The 21,452-nt window shown below is 46.1% G+C and overlaps 1 protein-coding gene across 1 annotated transcript in view; it reads left to right on the top strand.

The window, feature by feature from the left end:
• The window catches only part of LOC126175657 (ABC transporter G family member 23-like), a 396,587-nt gene that overhangs the window by 153,127 nt on the left and 222,008 nt on the right, over positions 1-21,452 (top strand). Inside the window, exon 2 of the mRNA XM_049922565.1 lies at positions 10,820-10,907. Coding sequence (XP_049778522.1) covers positions 10,883-10,907 — 25 coding nt within the window. The 5' untranslated portion in view covers positions 10,820-10,882. The remainder of the gene's footprint in view (positions 1-10,819; positions 10,908-21,452) is intronic.

The following is a 21,452-nucleotide window of genomic DNA, read 5'->3' as shown; positions in this document are numbered from 1 at the left end:
TTAGTTACGTGATCTACCCATCTAATCTTCAGCATTCTTCTGTAGCACCACATTTCGAAAGCTTCTATTCTCTTATTGTCCAAACTATTTATCGTCCATGTTTCACTTCCATATATGGCTACACTCCATACAAATACTTTCAGAAACGACTTCCTGACACTTAAATCTATACTCGATGTTAACAAATTTCTCTTCTTCAGAAACGCTTTCCTTGCCATTGCCAGTCTACATTTTATATCCTCTCTACTTCGACCATCATCAGTTTTTTGCTCCCGAAATAGCAAACCTCCTTTACTACTTTAAGTGTCTCATTTCCTAATCTAATTCCCTCAGCATCACCCGACTTAATTTGACTACATTCCATTATCCTCGTTTTGCTTTTGTTGATGTTCATCTTATATCCTCCTTTCAAGACACTGTCCATTCCGTTCAACTGCTCTTCCAAGTCCTTTGCTGTCTGACAGAATTACAATGTCATGGGCGTACCTCAAAGTTTTTATTTCTTCTCCATGGATTCTAATACCTACTCCGAATTTTTCTTTTGTTTCCTTTACTGCTTGCTCAATATATAGATTGAACAGCATCGGGGAGAGCCTACAACCCTCTCTCATTCCCTTCCCGACCACTGCTTCCCTTTCATGTCCCTCGACTCTTATAACTGCCATCTGATTTCTGTACAAATTGTAAATAGCCTTTCGCTCCCTGTATTTTACCCCTGCCACCTTTAGAATTTGAAAGAGAGTATTCCAGTCAACATTGTCAAAAGCTTTCTCTAAGTCTACAAATGCTAGAAACGTAGGTTTGCCTTTCCTTAATCTTTCTTCTAAGGTAAGTCGTATGGTCAGTATTACCTCACGTGTTCCAACATTTCTATGGAATCCAAACTGATCTTCCCCGAGGTCAGCTTCTACCAGTTTTTCCATTCGTCTGTAAAGAATTCGCGTTAGTATTTTGCAGCTGTAACTTATTAAACTGATAGTTCGGTAATTTTCACATCTGTCAACGCCTGCTTTCTGTCGGATTGGAATTATTATATTCTTCTTGAAGTCTGACGGTATTTCGCCTGTCTCATACATCTTGCTCACCAGATGCAGAAGGCCCCAATAGTGATAATTTAAAACTGTTTCACGGCTGAAGGCCTGAACAGCAATCTTAAGAACTAGTTAAGCTACTTCAACCTGCAACTACAGTTATTAAAATATTTTTGAAAGAACAATCATCAAAATGCCACTGCTAGAATACAATTGTCTATTTAAAATTTTAAGACAAGTAACACTCACGACTAAAGGCCTTAATGACAGCAAAATCAAACCATTTCTCGACTGAAGTCCCCAATAGTAATAATTTAAAAACTGTTTGATGGCTGAAGGCCTGAATAGAAATCCTTTAAGAATCAGTTAAACATATTCAAACTTGAATTTACAGTTATTAAAATTTAAAAAAAATCATCAAATCTGACCAAATCAAGGAGAGGGAGGTGGGGGGGGGGGAGGGGGGGGGCGCAGACGTTGCTCCGAGGATCGATCTGGGAAAGTCCCTCAAAACTTCGCAAGCGATGAGACAGGCAGCCAAGTGTTGCATTCACTTCACGAGGTGGTAACTCAGACAAGTGGCAGTTCAAATGCAAGACCAATAATCTTTTGCAGAATCCACCTAACGTCCGATGACCAATGCAACGACGGAATAACACATTCAAGCCGAACCGACGGTCAGCACTACGTCTTCAGACTCCGGTGTTTAGAGCATCCAGAAGCAGAAAGGAACCACTACTATCAGAATAGGAAAAAAAAACACAGCACCCGGCCCACAAATCAAGGAAGCTTTTGAACTACGCGCCTTACCAGACATCAGCGGCAACGCGAGGAAAACTACACTGCCGTAACACACACTATGCCCCAGGGCAGGTAACTGGGGCGTTAGCGGCCACTAGGCAGGAATAATACCACTGGTTGAACTTCACAAATAATAACGTATAGAATGCAACAGTTAATAATAAGAAGTGGAGGACGGCTAATTAGGTTCGCCTTCCCAAGACGCGCCACTCGCTGCTCTTCGTCTCGGCGACACTGCGAGCAGCAACACGCAAGCAAATGGCGAGATCTCACAATGCTGGAGGTTTCACTACTTGCATTAAGGTCCACTCAACTTAAACTTCCCGGGTCAAGTTGACAACGAGGTTGTACCCCTGGCGGCTATAGCCCTTCCATCCGGCTGTGCATGCGTGCCGTTAGTGGTTCCAGCGTGTTCTCGCGCTGCGCGGACCTGGCTGTTCGTCCGTCCCCCTTTCGAACTGCCAACTCACACCACCGAAACACCACAACATCGCCTCAAAGATAGTACCACCGTTACTAGATATCGATAACCACCGCTGCTGTCACTAGCAAACAGACAACGCTTGCAAACGGAGTGGCGCCAATGAACACAAGAAGAAGACGACAACCGTAACTATACGAACTAAACGATGCCAACCTAGCAACGGCACCAACGCGAGCCGCAGCACCGCTCAAAGTGATTTAAGTTTCTTCGCTACACTGAGGGCATCTACTATGTAAGTTACTCATTTTGGCAGTTGTTTCTCGGTTCGAATTCTGGAATTCTGGAAATAACGCATTTCTAGACGGGAAGGGGATAACGTTATGAAACTATTACAGAACGCAGAAAGACTTTTAGTCGGTGAGCACCTCGTAGAAAGACTGGCTGCTGTCGCTGAGCATAAATAAATGTAATGGAGTGTGGCAAATAAACGCAGTAATCCGATATAGTTTGACAAGGCGCTAGGCCATTAGCCCCTGGAATCAGCCACAACTTTCAAGTATGTAGGAGTATCTGTTGGAGAGGTTTAATGTGGAACAACAATACTGCCTGAGAAAAAAGTGAAACACCCGAAACATTTGGTCAGATGTACATGTAGGTTTGCACTCGTACACAATATCGGTGGGTATGCAAATGATTAGAATTACAAACTGCCTATTGGCTTCTGTCTCTGGTTCTTCGGCCGACGTTCATCTAATGATTTTTCTGACGTTTCGCCAGCACGAGTGGCTGGCATTGTCAAAGCTTCACGCTCCATTGCCGGTGGTGAACTGGAGCCGAGCTCGCGGGCGCAGACTATATGTACCTGGCGCGCCAATGTCCGAGGGCTTCTCCGCGGTCATTTCCGGTGCGGTTCTCCTCTTGCTACCTGCGACGGTCGTTCGCTGCAGTACGGGAAGCCAGGATCCGTTTACCTTAAGGCTTTCCTCTTTCTTGTTGAAACTGTTCGCGTGTTTTTGGATTTCTACAGCTTCCCTGAACAAGCGCGTGTGATAGTGGTTCTCTACAGCCAGAACTTCCGTGTCGGCGAATTTTATTACGTGGTCGGTCTCATTCAGTGCGTGCTCTGCCACGGCCGATTTCTCCACCTGCCCCAACCTGGAATGTCGCTTATGCTCTTTGATCCTGGTGTTAATGGATCGTCCAGTCATTCCGACATAAACTTTTCCGCATGTGCAAGGTATACGGTATCTTCCCGACATTGCAAGTGGGTCTCTTTTCTCCTTCGCCGATCTAAGACACTCTTTGATTTTCCTTGTCGGAGAAAAGAGACCCACTTGTAATGTCGGGAATATAGCGCATACCATGCACATGCGGAAAAGTTTATGTCGGAATGACTGGACGATCCATTAACACCAGGATCAAAGAGCATAAGCGACATTCCAGGTTGGGGCAGGTGGAGAAATCGGCCGTGGCAGAGCACGCACTGAATGAGACCGACCACGTAATAAAATTCGCCGACACGGAAGTTCTGGCTGTAGAGAACCACTATCACACGCGCGTGTTCAGAGAAGCTGTAGAGATACAAAAACACGCGAACAGTTTGAACAAGAAAGAGGAAAGCCTTAAGGTAAACGGATCCTGGCTTCCCGTACTGCAGCGAACGACCGTCGCAGGTAGCAAGAGGAGAACCGCACCGGAAATGACCGCGGAGAAGCCCTCGGACATTGGCGCGCCAGGTACATATAGTCTGCGCCCGCGAGCTCGGCTCCAGTTCACCACCGGCAATGGAGGGTGAAGCTTTGACAATGCCAGCCACTCGTGCTAGCGAAACGTCAGAAAAATCATTAGATGAACGTCGGCCGAAGAACCCGAGACAGAAGCCAAAAGGCAGTTTGTCAACAAGTGGCCACGAAAGCCTCAACAATTTTGTATTAGAATTACAGTTCTCTGTGGCAGGTGGAACGGTCAGTATGAATTACTGTTGCTCGTGTTTAATGTTTGTTACCAGGCCTGTTAGGGTATATAATGAGTGTGAACAGCGTCAGATATTGAGCACTCACTGTGGAGGTCATGCAGATGCCGCATACTCGCGTGAGACAGGTTTATCAGCACCCCACAGTGAAAGTGACATTGTTGTCGCTGCTGGTCTAATCGTGGAACGTCCAGATGTAGAAATGAAGTGATGCAATTCCAGAGACTTTACTGGTCTCATACGGGTATGATTTTATGTATATAGACTGAAGCAGTGAGTGAAAATTTGTACCAAGGCCGGGAATCGAACCCAGGTCGCCTGCTTACTACGCAGATGCGTTAGCTACTAAGCCACCTTCGCCACAGCGGTTCACACAACTGCACGGACTACCCGGCCACGCCTCCCTCTTCGATTCAAATTCCCACCGCCGCTCCAATCTACTTTCAATTCACTCTTACACACACACAGAATTGTCGAAGTTCTCCATGTTATGGAATAGCACCTTAGCATCGAACGTAAATGGGAGATCCAATCTAAAACTCGGTTGTAGGTATTCATACAAATAAAATTACACTACTGGCCATTAAAATTGCTACACCACGAAGATGACGTGCTACAGACGCGAAATTTAACCGACAGGAAGAAGATGCTGTGATATGCAAGTGATTAGCTTTTCAGAGCATTCACACAAGGTTGGCGCCGGTGGCGACACCTACAACGTGCTGACATGAAGAAAGTTTCCAACCGATTTCTCATACACAAACAGCAGTTGACCGGCGTTGCCTGGTGAAACGTTGTTGTGAAGCCTCGTGTAAGGAGGAGAAATGCGTACCATCACGTTTCCGACTCTGATAAAGGTCGGATTGTAGCCTATCGCGATTGAGGTTTACAGTATCGCGACGTTGCTGCTCGCGTGGGTCTAGATCCAATGACTGTTAGCAGAATATGAAATCGGTGGGTTCAGGAGGGTAATACGGAACGCCGTGCTGGATCCCAACGGCCTCGTGTCACTAGTAGTCGAGATGACAGGCATCTTATCTGCATGGCTGTAACGGATCGTGCAGCCACGTCTCGATCCCCGAGTCAACAGATGGGGACTTTCGCAGGACAACAACCATCTGCACGAACAATTCGACGACGTTTGCAGCAGCAAGGACTATCAGCTCGGATACCATGGCTGCGGTTACCCTTGACGCTGCATCACAGACAGAAGCGCCTGTGATGGTGTACTCAACGACGAACATGGGTGCACAAACGGCAAAACGTTATTTTTTCGGATGTATCCAGGTTCTGTTTACAGCATCATGATGGTCGCATCCGTGTTTGGCGACATCGCAGTGAACGCACATTGGAAGCGTGTATTTACTATCGCCATACTGGCGTATCACCTGGTGTGATGGTATGGGGTGCCATTGGATACACGTCTCGGACACCTCTTGTTCGCATTGACGGCACTTTGAACTGTGGACGTTACATTTAAGATGTGTTACGATCCGTGGCTCTACCCTTCATTCGATCCCCGCGAAACCCTACATTTCAGCAGGAAAATGCACGACCGCATGTTGCAGGTCCTGCACAGGCCTTTATGGATAAAGTTCGACTACTGCCCTGGCCAGCACATTCTGCAGATCTCTCACCAATTGAAAACGTCTGGTCAACGGTGGCCGAGCAACTGGCTCGTCACAATACGCCAGTCACTACTCTTGTTGAACTGTAGAATCGTGTTGAAGCTGCATGGGCAGCTGTACCTGTACACGCAATCCAAGCTCTGTTTGACTCAATGCCCAGGAGTATCAAGGCCATTATTACGGCCAGAGGTGGTTGTTCTGGGTACTGATTTCTCAGGATCTATCCACCCAAATTGCGTGAAAATGTAAGCACATGTCAGCTTTAGTATAATATATTTGTCCAACGAATACCCGTTTATCATCTGCATTTCTTCTTGGTGTAGCAATTTTAATAAACAGTAGTGTACATAATTTCAGGGACTTTACTAGTCTCGTACGGATGTGATTTTATGAATTTAGACTGAAGCAGCGAGTGAAAATTTGTACCTAGGCCGGGAATGTCCCAGATGTGGGGCATTCGGATGTGAGAGTGGTGTTAGGTTGGACTGCCCGGGAACGTGAGTGCAGGCATACTCGTCGTCACGGTTCCGGTAGTCGACGTTTGATCGCCACAAGGGAGAACCGCAGTGCTGGTCGCCAAGCATATTGTAACATCGGCGCCTGTCATCCGATAACAAGTAATGGAGCCCTTGCAACATTCTGTCATCCTGCACCACTGGTTGGAGATTAGCAACTTCCAGACTTGGGAGTTACCGTCTCATGCGCTGGCTGCCGTTAACATCACAGCACAAACGGTTCCATTTTGAATGGTGCCGTGACCGGGATGTATGGATGGCATAGAATTGTGTCGATGATGAACTGCGGTTCTGCACTAAGATGGACGACTGTCGTTGGCTAGTATGGTGTCGACCTGGGGAGTGGTCTCATTCTTCCAGTGTTTTGGACAGGAACAACGGTTTTACTCCCATCATCTTGATGTGCAGAGGCATCGGGTATGACTTCGCGTCACACCTGATAATGACTGAGGGAAATTTCCCGAGACAACAGTATTTCAAGGACACAGTGCGTCCTCATGTAGCACCTCTTACATGATACCTTCGTTGTGCCATTTTTCAACATAACAATGCTTGTCCATACATGGCAAGTGTCTCCAGGAACTGTCTACGTGGTATTGAAGTACTCGTGGCCAGCAAGATGCCCAGATATGCCCCTGATAGAAGAAATGTTTGGCCAGCTGTCCAGGACGACAGTAATCCCAACGGCGTCCTCCACATGAGGAAACCTCTAGATTCGGAAGTTTTGTTCTCCAGCGCATGTCTAGAGTTATATTCCACTGGATAATGCACGTCCGCGTGTTGTAAGAAACACGTAATCTGTCGAAGGCTCTAAGCACTAAGGAACTTAACACCTGAGGTCATCTGTCCCCTACACTTAAAACTACTTAAGCGTTACTAACCTAAGGACATCACACACATCCGTGCCCGAGGCAGGATTCGAACCTGCGACCGTAGCAGTCGCACGGTTCCGGACTGAAGCGCCTAGAACCGCTCGGCTACAGCGGCTGGCTCTGTCGAAGGAACTGCGTTTGTTTAAGGTAAACGTCACATAAATAGTGCGAATTGGAATTTCTGGGCGCAACTCGAGAACGTTGTAGGGTAAGAGTACCAATGAAAGAATTGATTTCCAATAGCAGTCGTCTGAAAAAGCCGCAATCACGTCGTAAGAAATTGTAACATACGCTAGGACCGCAGACAAACTACACAAGATTAACCGAAGCGTAGACCACAGGCGTAAGGCAGGTTTATGAGAAACGGACGGTTACAATTAGTCACACATATTGATGCCACTAGATTCGTTTTCAGATTGATCTTGCGCTTTTAAAAGTTTTCTCCTCTCGCGAAGGCGGTGGCATAGAGTCTGTGAATGAGCCAGCGTGGACATCCGTGCTGCTGGAGGCGAGGTAGCCGTCGGAACTATGAAAGTAGCGGCGGTGCAGATGCTACGCAAAAACATTATGGATCTGCTGTCTGTTGCGTGAGTGGCGCAACTTCGCTTGCCTTCCTATTTATTTGCCATGTATGTGACACAACGTATCTGGAACTAGTAGGTCGCGACAGGATTGTACAGTTGTGCAAGAGTAAACACATTATTACAGTGATTCCGATTAGAAAACGCAGTGATATTACTCAGGGATCGCTCGTAGCTGCTTCTATGGCACAGAATTGTTCGGTCTTCTTTTTCTTTTCTTCAGTGTTTCTCTCTGCCCTGGCAAGGTCAGCTAATGATGCATAATCGCCCATCCACGACTTGGCAACTTTTTTATTGTGAGTCTGCGGAAGGATGCTATTTCTTCGCATCTACTGTCTCTTGTCCTAAAGAGGGAATCGTATGTTCTACCTTTTTTGTAAACATATTTTTGTTTATATTCAACTAGCACGTTTTGATGTATGGTTGTGAATGAAACATGGACCCTGTGAAGTAAAGGCATTGGCAGAAATTGGGCAGCCGAGATGAGGTTTGTTAGTAGCCTTGTTGGGAAGACTCGGAGGGATAGAATCTGGAATGAGGATATCCGGGAACAAATGGTTCAAATGGCTCTGAGCACTATGGGACTCAACTTCTGAGGTCATTAGTCCCCTAGAACTTAGAACTAGTTAAACCTAACTAACCTAAGGATATCACACACTTCCATGCCCGAGGCAGGATTCGAACCTGCGACCGTAGCGGTCTCGCGGTTCCAGACTGCAGCGCCAGATCCGCACGGCCACTTCGGGATCCGGGAACAGGCTCAACGTATAAGACTACAAGACGCAGCGGCTGAGATGATCCGGAAATAGTCAGCGATGGAATCTTCTGGTTGGAAAAGCTTTATTTAACCCAGATCGCATGAAATACCTATGTGGACAACTAAATTCGGCAAACTGTATCTGCTATCTTCAAGTCCTTAACATACATCACATTAAAATATCGCGTCCAGAGACGTAAGTGCCTATGTATTCAGGACTAGATGAGAATGCACCACACATAGTGGGACTAGATCAATGTGTGTTATGGATCTGAAGATGGCAATTTACGTTTTCCGAAACTAGTCGTCGACTTATGTATTTTATGCGATCGGCGCCAAATAAAACTCCTTCAACCTGAAGATTATATTTTTCAAAGAAATATTTCATAAGTAACTGTCTTAGTTACGTGTATTTACACTGATAATCCAAAACATTTTGATCACTGACTACCGCGACGTTTGATGCAGACTGATGGCGTTGCGGTAGCAAAAATTTGTAACCGGAGCTGACTCGGGCGGGGGATCACCCTAGCGAAGATATGGGCTGCAAATGGGGAAATCCATTCAGACAGCAGCCCCTAACAAAAGACAGATTGTTATTACGCAGATCCTGTGAACGAGTATATCGAAATCGGCGGAGCTGGTCCTGTGAACGAGTATATCGAAATCGGCGAAGGTGGTCGAATGTTCATGTGCTATTGTCATGATCATCTACGGAAAGAGGTAGAAGGAAAGTGAAAATCCAACTAGGCGTTAAATGGTTGGACGTCAACGGCCTTTCACAGAACGTTGGGTTCGGAGCCTTGTCTGTTCTGTAAAGTAATATAGATGATGATCTGTGGCGTCTATGCCGAAAGGCACAATGCTGGTGCACGCACAAGTATTTCGGAGTTCACCGTTCAACGTACATTGTTGAACATGGAGCTCCGCAGCAGACCACTCCTACATGATCACATGTTGACGGAACGACATCGTCAGTTACTATTGCAGTGGGCACGGGACCATCGGGATTCGACAGTCGATCAATGGAAACGTGTTGGCTCTTCGGATGAATCACATTTTTGCTACACTAGGTCAATGATCGTCTCCACAAACGCCGTCATCGAGATGAACGGTGGCTAGAAACGTGCAGCGTGCCTCGGAAGCAGACTGGTGGGAGACGTACTATGGAATGGGAGACATTCTCCTACCCTTGCATGGGACCTGTGGTAGTAATCGAAGACACGCTGATGTCTGCGAACCAGCTGCATCACTTCATACTTGATGTCTTCCCCGACGGCGATGTCATCTTTGAACAGTATAATTGTCAATGTCTCGGAGCCAGAACCGCGCTGCAGTGGTTTTAGGAGCATAGCAGTGAATTGATGTTGACGTCTCGGCGACCAAATTTGCCTGATGTAATTCCTATAGAACCCATCTGGGTCGCTACCGGGCACCATCACCGGGTACGCAACTCAGCGGCCCGTCGTTTACGCGAATTACATAACCTGTGTGTAGACATCTAATGCCACACAGCAGCGCGGAGTGGCCGCGTGGTTTGAGGCGCCATGTCACGGATTGCGCAGCCCCTTCCGTCGGAGGTTCGAGTCCTCCCTCGGGTATGGTTGGGTGTGTTGTTCTTAGCTTAAGTTAGTTTAAGTAGCGTGTAAGCCTAGGGACCGATGTCCTCAGCAGTTTGGTCCCTTAAGAATTAACACACTTTTGAACATTTTTAATGACACACACCTCCACAAACCTACCAACAAACTGCCGGATCCCTCATAAGCAGAATAAGTGGTATATTTTGCTCCAAATATAAAAAAACAAGCTATTAAGTAGGTGATCATAATGTTGTGGTCCATCAGTGCGTATTCAAATTACAAAACAACATCAAGGACGGGCATATGATGCCGAGGGGAAGGTCTCACTCTTGTACCAAACCAGTACTACAAATCTTGACGGGTTAACATGTTTAGTCGGCTACACACGGCCACTATCCTCAAAAGGCTGCTTTCAAAAGGACAACGCTTCTCGAACTATAAATGTTTCTCTGCAGCCTATCTGCCAATGTTAGCATCTTTGAAATATCATCTTCTTAATGTTTATTAGCTGTCGTAGTGGATTGTATCTGTACTGCAGAACGCTATCCACATGATACAGGTCCTATTCGCCTAGCCTTCGGGCGTTTTTTCTTTGTGTAGCTTGAACCTAGATGAAATAGTTGTGTCAGTCTGATCACTCTCCTCTGTTTATTTACAGGTAGATGACAGCTCCAAGTGGTAAACTTACCTGGTGAATCACCCGTTCTCTGAGGACAACGGAATGTCGTCGCAAGTCAATTCTACAGGTGAGTTTGTCTCCGTAACTGAACTACGTGAGTAATGGCATACCACAAGACAGTTTAACATACGGAAGTTGCCCAGAAAGTAATGCATCGCATTTTTTTTCTTCAACAATTTTTATTGGCCATAATTAGAATTAAACACACGAAAGACTGGTGTTTTATCTACACACGCTATTTTTCCACGTAATGTCCACACCGTTCTAAGGCCTTCCTCCAGCGCGAAACAAGGGCGTGTATACCTTGTCCTGATGGTGGAGCCAGTGCTTCACTGTGTGAATCACCTCCTCATCGTCCTCAAAATGTCTTCCACCAATGGCACCCTTTAATGGCCCAAATAAGTGGAAGTCCGAGGGGGCTAGGTCAGGGCTGTCGGGTGTGATAGCTGTGGATGGCCTCCCGGACTTGCAAATCGTGGAGCTCCGGCAAACCTTCTTCTGATGACCTCGTCCTTCGTGCCCAGTGACTAACTGTACTTCTGCCGATACCAGATACTTCATAGACTTTGCACAAGCGTTTTCGGAATATTCCCCAATGTTTCTTTGTTTGCAGCGAGAAATTCAATGATGGAACCTTGTTTATATCGTACATCACCAACAGACGCCTTTTTGAAACTGTCTTGCAGTTACCTTATCTCTGCGATTCAGAGAACGCAGAGATATAACAGTAGAGTAATAGGAATTTGGCGCTAGTATTGAGCAAAAAGTTAGGAAGATAGGGAGATACTACTGCTTAGAAACTACGACAAGAAAAAGATTACGAACTATGCCCGCTGCAAATATTTAACTTTGGGAGAACTGTGTGGAGGATCTCTGCAGGATGATGATGATGATGATGATGATGATGATGATGTTTGGTTTGCGGGGCGCTCAACTGCGCGGTTATCAGCGCCCGTACAAATTGTCAACCTTTGCTCAGTCCAATCTCACCAATTTCATGAATGATGAGAAAACGATGAGGACAGCACAAACACCCAGTCATCTCGAGGCAGGTGAAAATCCCTGACTCCGCCGGGAATCGAACCCGGGAAGCGAGAACGCCACCGCGTGGCCACGAGCTGCATACTCTCTGCAGGAATTCACACATATTGTAAATTAAGAGTCATACGTATGTGCCACGGAAAATAATAAGGGATAGGAAGGACACACCAAGCCTTAATTACGGACACTGGAAAGTATGTACAAAACCAGAGAGAGTTATACCGCTGAGTGATAGACCAGTCCATGTGAGGTTAAAATCTGAACGAAGTATAAACAGACAAATGGACACTAATGACAGAAGCACTCGCCGAGTTCGAAACCGATGAAGTCGATCGACAGAGGAAAGAGCCACTGGGCGTAATGTAGTATTCTGCACTATCCAGTCACTTGAGTGAGACCACCAGTCAGAAGCCTGAATAACTACCTTTTGCAGAGCTAACTGCTACGTGACTTGCAGGAAGGCAATCAGTGATGAAGGTAGCGACAGGGATGTAGAGCTAGGCCGACCCCGGTGCCATCTCCAGCTGCACTGGGTTTCTCGTTTGGTGATCCATGCCGCGAACAGCCCGCTCGACTGGTCTCAAAGATTCTCGATCGGGTTTAAATCCAGGGAACTTGCTGGCCAGAGGAGTACGGTAAGCTCATCCTTGTGGTTTTCCAACCATAGACTGTGACACATTGCATTGTCCTCTTGGGAGATGCCATCGTGCAGGTAGGGGTGAATATGGTCCCGCACGCACACACATCCGCAACTGTGGTTCACCCTTGTCGTCTATGGCCCTTTGGGGCACCACATTTGCTTCGGTGCCAGTTTCGGTTAGCACCATTTTGCCACGCACTGTATACTTTAATCACGGCGGCACTCAAACACTTTACAGACAGCCGTTTCAGAAATGCTTCCACTCTTCGCCTGAAAGCCAATGGTCATGCCGTTTTGGACGTCAGATAAATCGCTCCGTTTCCAATGACTCCCCCCCCCCCTCCGCCCCGCAGCACGCTATATACACCCTCCACTGCTAGTGCTGCCGCCTGCAGTTAAGAGTTAGTATGCCGGAAGATATATGAAGTATTCAACTTTATATACGGTTATGAGTAACACTATTTCTGCAAAGATAAGTTAGACAACAAGACTTAACTTTGTGGCAACCAGGGTTAACTTCGAAAGTTTCACCTATTTATAGCAGTAAAAATTCTGTGAATATTCTTGAATTTGTGCTACACACAAAAGGGACCTTCATTCGGTATCTGAATGTCATATGGCGTTTCTTACATTTGCAGCGGATTGGCGTTGTTTCATCTTACGCAAGAAAAATACGAGATGGTCGACCTCGTAAGCGGGCGATGGTCGATTAACTGCTATGTACGATGTTTTTTTTCAATGGCTACGGAATACCTAACTCTGATCCACTATTATTGACCTTTTGCTTTATTCCAGCGTACAGGCAAGGTTCCCAGTTCACCTGTAAACTGTTCAACCGATGCCGAGACGCACTTACTTGAAGGTTTTGCGCCATGCGGTTCATAAAATTAGAATCGCTGAAGGCTGCGTCTTGCACACTGCCGGCTCACCGTCGTCGGTAACCTGCATTTGTTTGATAGGTCTTATGCAAACAAAAATAGTTTACACCCTAAAACTATGTGAATATAATTTCACTGTTACTGGATTCTCCAGGGTACATTATTCACATAAAGTAAGAAGAAAACGCAACCTATAAATATACCTTTATTGCCCCAAACGATCGCATTACACATCGTCTCCTGCTCACTTCTCCATCCACACACTGTCTCGCCCTTCACAATAACATCCACCAGAGTTGTTGTTCTTGTTAATTCTGGGACTGGAGAGTATCGATGAACGGTTCACACAAGCTTTCATTTTCTTTTACAATGCCGTCGCGTCTATTGTCTTAGAGCGTCAGCTCTCATCTTCATTCAAGTAAGCTGTGGAACTCCAGTTGTACATGACATAAATAAACTAAAGCCCGCGTTTTTTTTTAAGATATCGCTAGTAATAACAACACGAGGCACAGTAAATTCCGAATGATGATACTCCGCTTATGGCTATGCGAGTCTGTCGTCGTCCAACACGAACTGATGACTCCCAGCGAGTAAGCCACTCGCCGCGACGCGTGTACTACGTTTCAAACATTAGATGCATGGACCAGACGCCAGAGTTCCTTGCGGGGGCCGGGTAACGACCAAAAATACACTTTTATACAGGGTGAAATTAGAATTATATTAATACCTTCAACTGATAACGGGCGTTGATATACATGGTGAGTCACCTAACATTACCGCTGGATATATATCGTAAACCACATCAAATACTGACGAATCGATTCCACAGACCGAACGTGAGGAGAGGGGCTAGTGTAATTAGTTAATACAAACCATAAAAAAATGCACGGGAGTATGTTTTTTAACACAAACCTACGTTTTTTAAATGGAACCCCGTTAGTTTTGTTAGCACATCTGAATGTATAAACAAATACGTAATCAGTGCCGTTTGTTGCATTGTAAAATGTTAATTACATCCGGAGATATTGTAACCTAAAGTTGACGCTTGAGTACCACTCCTCCGCTGTTCGATCGTGTGTATCGGAGAGCACCGAGTTACGTAGGGATCCAAAGGGAACGGTGATGGACCTTAGGTACAGAATAGACTAGAACAGAACATTACGTACACATGCTAACACCTTTTTATTGGTCTTTTTCACTGACGCACATGTACATTACCATCAGGGTGAGGTACACGTTCGACGGGCGTTTCATAGGATGTGGAGGACGCATAAATTGGCCAGCCCATTCTACTGATCTTACACCTCTGTACTTCTTTCTGTGGGGTACGTTAATGGAAAATGTGTATCGTGATGTGCCTACAACCCCAGAGGATATGAAACAACGTATTGTGGCAGCCTGCGGCGACATTACACCAGATGTACTGCGGCGTGTACGCCTTCATTACGCCAGAGATTGCAATTGTGTGCAGCAAATAATGGCCACCACATTGAACATCTATTGGCCCGACATGTCGGGACACACTCTATTCCACTCCGTAATTGAAAACGGAAACCACGTGTGTACGTGTACCTCACCCCTCATGGTAATGTACATGTGCGTCAGTGAAAAAGACCAATAAAAAGGTGTTAGCATGTGTACGTAATGTGCTGTTCTAGTCTCTTCTGTACCTAAGGTCCATCACCGTTCCCTTTGGATCCCTACGTAACTCGGTGCTCTCCGATACACACGATCGAACAGCGGAGGAGTGGTACTCAAGCGTCAACTTTAGGCTACAATATCTCCGGATGTAATTAACATTTTACAATGCAACAAACGGCACTGATTACGTATTTGTTTATACATTCAGATGTGCTAACAAAACTAACGGGGTTCCATTTAAAAAAACGTAGGTTTGTGTTAAAAAACATACTTCCGTGCATTTTTTTATGGTTTGTATTAACCAGTTACACTAGCCCCTCTCCTCACGTTCGGACTGTGGAATCGATTCGTCAGTGTTTGATGTGGTTTGCGAAATATATCCAGCGGTAACGTTAGGTGACTCACCCTGTATATCAACGGGGACAGGTGAAAATTTGTGCCCCGATCGGGACTAGAACCCGGGATCTCCTGCTTACATGGCATGGCAGACGCTCTAACCATCTCTTTTTTTTTTCGTTTGTTTGGTCGTTGCGGACGTCACATGAGATCCGTTAAAGTGCGTCTGTTGATCCTTCCCCTCAGTTTTTTTTATTACAGAGGCCAACCAGCTCTCTGACCGAACACGCTGAGCTACCGTGCCGGCGACCCATCTGAGCCACCGAGGGCACAGAGGACAGTGCGACTGCAGGGACTATCTCGAGCACGCCTCCCGCACGACCCACATTCTCACCTTGTATCCACACACTGCATTCGTAGTGTCCCACCCCAAAACACTCGTTACTCGTGGAAGACATTCTTACCAAGTCCTCTAAGAGTTCGGGGAATATGTGTGCACCCGCACAGAAGAAGAAGGTCATGGCCGGTATTGCCAGAACTATATATTTATATAGGTATGCTGTCTGTTCTTTCGGACATGTCCGAAAGAACAGGCTCCATATCCATATAAGTTTATACAGGGTGGTCAGAAGCAATGTGGAAAGCTTGTAAAGGTGTTGCAAGATAGGGTGTGGTGAGAAAGAATTTTTGGGAAAAGACTTCGATACGTTGCGCCGTTTCCGAGTTAATTATTATTGAAGTTAGCTAATCAGACCGCTGAACACGCAAATTCAACTGGCCCGCCAGAGACAGCGTCACCAAACGTGTTCCTCGTTCGGTTTCCTAAAACCGAACAAGAAAACGATACAAAACTTTGGACATGGGACAGTAGCATGGATCGAACCCCAGCCAAAGCGTGAGAAGTTCCGCGACCTATCACCTACGCCATGAGAACAACTGACACTTATTGTATCTGGTGGGCCGCTTTCGTGTCCGTTGACCAATAACTGCAGTCTATTTTCTGTACAAGCTGTAGCTAACCTTCAAGAGAACTTTATCTCTGCAACTTTCAGAATTTCAAGGACGGTATTCCAATCAAAGTTGTCAAAAGATTTTTACAAACGAACAAATGGTATAAACGTAGGTTTGCCTTTGTTCAGTAGTAGAGTTCATAACATTCACACCTGCCTTCTTTGTTTATACGTACTGTACCCTTGTCCGGCCGGAGTGGCCGAGCGGTTCTAGGCGCTACAGTCTGGAACCGCGCGACCGCTACGGTCGCAGGTTCGAATCCTGCCTCGGGCATGGATGTGTGTGATGTCCTTAGGTTAGTTAGGTTTACGTAGTTCTAAGTTCTAGGGGACTGATGACCTCAGAAGTTAAGTCCCATAGCCCTCAGAGCCACTGTACCCTTGTGATCAAAAGCATCCGGACACCCCTATGTCATGCGGAACTGACCGCTATATGTCACGAAAGGCGTACACGCCAGTGTAAAAAGAGGCAGAGAGTATTGTGTTGTCAGTAGATAAGAGTAACAACACAATGGCTAGGACCGGAGAGCTCAGTGTCTTCGAACGTGGACCACTCCTTAGAGGCCACCCGAGTAACAAATCCACCAGGGACAGTGGAGCACTGGAATCGAATGATCTGGCGTGATGAATCACGCTATACCATGTGAAAATCCGATGGGTTTGGTGAATACCTCTAGAACGTTACCTGGCATCGTATGTAGTGCCAACAGTGAAATACAGAGGAAGTGGTGCCACAGTGTGGGAGTACTTTGCGTGGTTAGAGTGTGATCCCGTTATTGCACTTAAGAATACGCTAAATGTGGAAGCACATGAACAGAATTGTTGGATGTAAGGTCCGCCAGTTATGCAAAACACCGTTTTTTCTCAGTACCCAAACATGATTCGGCACCACTGTGCCATTATCCGTGGGTTTTCGTTTTTATTTATTCTGTAATGTGAGCATTATTGTTAAATGATTATAAAATTATGTGCATCTTTAGTTCAAACAATAGATCGTTTCTTTTTGTAGATACCTTTACATTTGGTGTGCATGAATTTTCTGGATCACTTGGTGTTAATTACTGCAACCACACGAAGTTGATGAGAAAGTTTTTTGCTGGGGGTTAACCTATCTTCTAGAATGTAATTTCGTTCGTCGCGATGTTTACGCGCCTAAATTCGTTTTACTTGCGTTTTCGTGTGGCAAGCACTTCCGTTCTCCGCATCATGCTGAGGTGTTGTGATCTGCAAAGACGCACCATTTACACACAAAAGGAATACTATATACAAGACAACACACACAGCTGAGAAGCGCACAGAAAACACACACACACACACGCACAAAAATAAAATGCAAAAAAAAAAACAAATATGGCGCCGAACGCTCTGGTGATCAAATGAACACTGACTGGTTTGGGACACACAACAAACCACAATCACATTGTGTTTTGGTGAAGTGAAAAGTGTTTTACTACGTTATTTGTGGGAAATACTTGTTATAGTTACTTGTGCATCACAACACCTCAGCATGATGCGGAGAACGGAAGTGCTTACCATACGAAAACGTAAGTAGAAACGAATTTAGGCGAGAAAACATCGCGACAAACTGAATTACATTCTAGAAGATAGGTTAACTCCCAGCAAGAAAGTTTCTCATCAACATCGTTTCGTTGCAGATGACAAGCTACCTGTAGTAATTAACACACAAGTGATCCATAAAATTCACGCACACCAAATGTAAAGGTATCTACAAAAAGAAACGATCTATTGTTTGAATTAAAAATGCACATAATTTTATAATCATTTAACAAAAATGTTCACATTACAGAATAAATAAAAACGAAAACCCATTGATGATGGCACAGTGTTGCCGAAACATGTTTGGGTACTGAGAAAAAACGGTGTTTTGCATAGCTGGCGGACCTCACATCCAACAATTTTAACTGCAAACACGGCCAACACAAGGAGCTGCAAATCAAAATGATGAACATATGAAGAGATTTTACAGCATCGTGTACTGCTTACAGTATGGTAACAGTTCGGAGACGATGATTGTATGAGTATGTCAATGCATCGTCTCACAATGAAAAGACAATAACAGTCCTGAAATGGACTTGCCTGCCGATTGTTCCAATCTGAACCCATTAGAGCGTCGACTTTATTCCAGTCCCCAGCATCCAACATAGCGATCTTCTCTGGTTACGTTCGGCGAGCTCACTCAAAGTGTCTCGCAGAGCTCAAGCCAACACAAATGATGAACACATCTCGTATCAGTGCCCACTAACAGGTGACCGGATAATTGTATAAATACCTGACAACTGTAATGTGAAAGGCTGAAAAGAAAAAGTACGCGGGTCACTAGCTGTGCTGGTGAACCAGGTGTGTTGAGAGTGTTGTGGAGTGGTGCGCTGATACCAGAGAGAAACACGGAACGGCGTCTCCTGGGCAGCCGTGTGGAAAGCGATGCCCCCAGGGCCGACTCTCCGTGATGCAACGCAGCACGTAATCACGCGGCGTGGCTGGAGGGTGGGAGGGGGGGGGGGGGGGCGACATCCGAATACCGCCAGCCGGGAATCCTCTCACTAGGTTTACCTGCGCGGTTCATGGGTGCCGTTTCAAACCAAATCGTACAAAAGGGCAAGTCCGGGCTTTTAGATATTCTATAATCTTTTAAGTCTTGTCAGGTTTGAACCATTTACTGCTAGATTTACACACCAACAATAGCAGTGTTACATCTCAAAAAAGCTTATTTGTGGGAAATCATGTTTGAAGACTTGAATGGCAACTTATTTTTCTAATAAATAAGATAAGTGATGAAAGTATTAATATTTTTACAGTCGCTATGTGTAGCTTAAGCAGTCATCTAAACTTTTACTGCGAATATAATAGCCGGCCGCTGTGACCGAGCAGTGTAGGCACTTCAGTCCGGAACTGCGCTGCTGCTACGGTCGCAGGTTCGAATCCTGCCTTGGGCATGGATGTGTGTGATCTCCTTAGGTTAGTTGTGTTTAAGTAGTTCTAAGTCTAGGGGACTGATGACCTCATATGTTAAGTCCTACAGTGCTTAGAACCATTTGAATCATTTTGAGAATGTAATAATTTTTGAATTTACTTATGACTTCTTGTTAATCGTCAAAACAATTTGTGGTTATCACGTTCCTCTATTCGCTGTTAGGAATCTGGTCATGAGTTGTAGCTTTTTATACGTGTTAGTCAATGGAATAAGTAGATAAAAAACTTTTGCATATAATTATGTTGTAGTAGTCCTTGCAATGCACAACTATACCTGTGAATTTATTTGTACACAATGTGGCGATTTCGAATGGCCCCTTTGCTTCGACCTTACTCATACCACACATACCAAGTTCCTTGTTTCATTTTCTGGTCAGTTATTGCCAAATTAGTAGAGAAGTTACTTCTGTAATAGGAAACTGAGACGTTCACTTATGTGTAGGAAGCGTTATTTGTAAATAATGCGTACAGTCAATTACACTGATTTCTGGTTACCTGGTTTCAATTTATCTTTTTTGTTTTGTCTTCTAATTTCCGCGCCATTTCAGTGGCACACTGTGATGCGCCAGTTATTCGTATAACAGAATAGCTGTGTCTGCAGGAAACGCTGAACATTTACTCCCTTCTGACAATGCGCCACTCTTGTTGCGTAGTGGCCTTATTGTGGGACGACATGTGTAACTTACTTCCCGAAGTACCTATGTAATATCTTACTTTCATTCACATTCATTAACGAGTGCGAATTTTGTCCAATTCTTTCTGTATTTCGTTACGATCGTCCTGCGGTGACTCTCTTCCGTACAAAAACACGAACAGTCTTATACTGTTGCTGATACTATCTAACAAGGCTTTTATGTATGCCAATAATACACTCCTGGAAATGGAAAAAAGAACACATTGACACCGGTGTGTCAGACCCACCATACTTGCTCCGCACACTGCGAGAGGGCTGTACAAGCAATGATCACATGCACGGCACAGCGGACACACCAGGAACCGCCGTGTTGGCCGTCGAATGGCGCTAGCTGCGCAGCATTTGTGCACCGCCGCCGTCAGTGTCAGCCAGTTTGCCGTGGCATACGGAGCTCCATCGCAGTCTTTAACACTGGTAGCATGCCGCGACAGCGTGGACGTGAACCGTATGTGCAGTTGACGGACTTTGAGCGAGGGCGTATAGTGGGCATGCGGGACGCCGGGTGGACGTACCGCCGAATTGCTCAACACGTGGGGCGTGAGGTCTCCACAGTACATCGATGTTGTCGCCAGTGGTCGGCGGAAGGTGCACGTGCCCGTCGACCTGGGACCGGACCGCAGCGACGCACGGATGCACGCCAAGACTGTAGGATCCTACGCAGTGCCGTAGGGGACCGCACCGCCACTTCCCAGCAAATTAGGGACACTGTTGCTCCTGGGGTATCGGCGAGGACCATTCGCAACCGTCTCCATGAAGCTGGGCTACGGTCCCGCACACCGTTAGGCCGTCTTCCGCTCACGCCCCAACATCGTGCAGCCCGCCTCCAGTGGTGTCGCGACAGGCGTGAATGGAGGGACGAATGGAGACGTGTCGTCTTCAGCGATGAGAGTCGCTTCTGCCTTGGTGCCAATGATGGTCGTATGCGTGTTTGGCGCCGTGCAGGTGAGCGCCACAATCAGGACTGCATACGACCGAGGCACACAGGGCCAACACCCGGCATCATGGTGTGGGGAGCGATCTCCTACACTGGCCGTACACCACTGGTGATCGTCGAGGGGACACTGAATAGTGCACGGTACATCCAAACCGTCATCGAACCCATCGTTCTACCATTCCTAGACCGGCAAGGGAACTTGCTGTTCCAACAGGACAATGCACGTCCGCATGTATCCCGTGCCACCCAACGTGCTCTAGAAGGTGTAAGTCAACTACCCTGGCCAGCGAGATCTCCGGATCTGTCCCCCATTGAGCATGTTTGGGACTGGATGAAGCGTCGTCTCACACGGTCTGCACGTCCAGCACGAACGCTGGTCCAACTGAGGCGCCAGGTGGAAATGGCATGGCAAGCCGTTCCACAGGACTACATCCAGCATCTCTACGA

Source organism: Schistocerca cancellata, chromosome 3 (genome assembly GCF_023864275.1).
Source record: "Schistocerca cancellata isolate TAMUIC-IGC-003103 chromosome 3, iqSchCanc2.1, whole genome shotgun sequence".
Classification (NCBI taxonomy): Eukaryota; Metazoa; Arthropoda; class Insecta; order Orthoptera; family Acrididae; genus Schistocerca; species Schistocerca cancellata.
The sequence above is the reverse complement of the archived record's forward strand: the minus strand, read 5'-3'. Positions and strand labels throughout refer to the sequence as shown.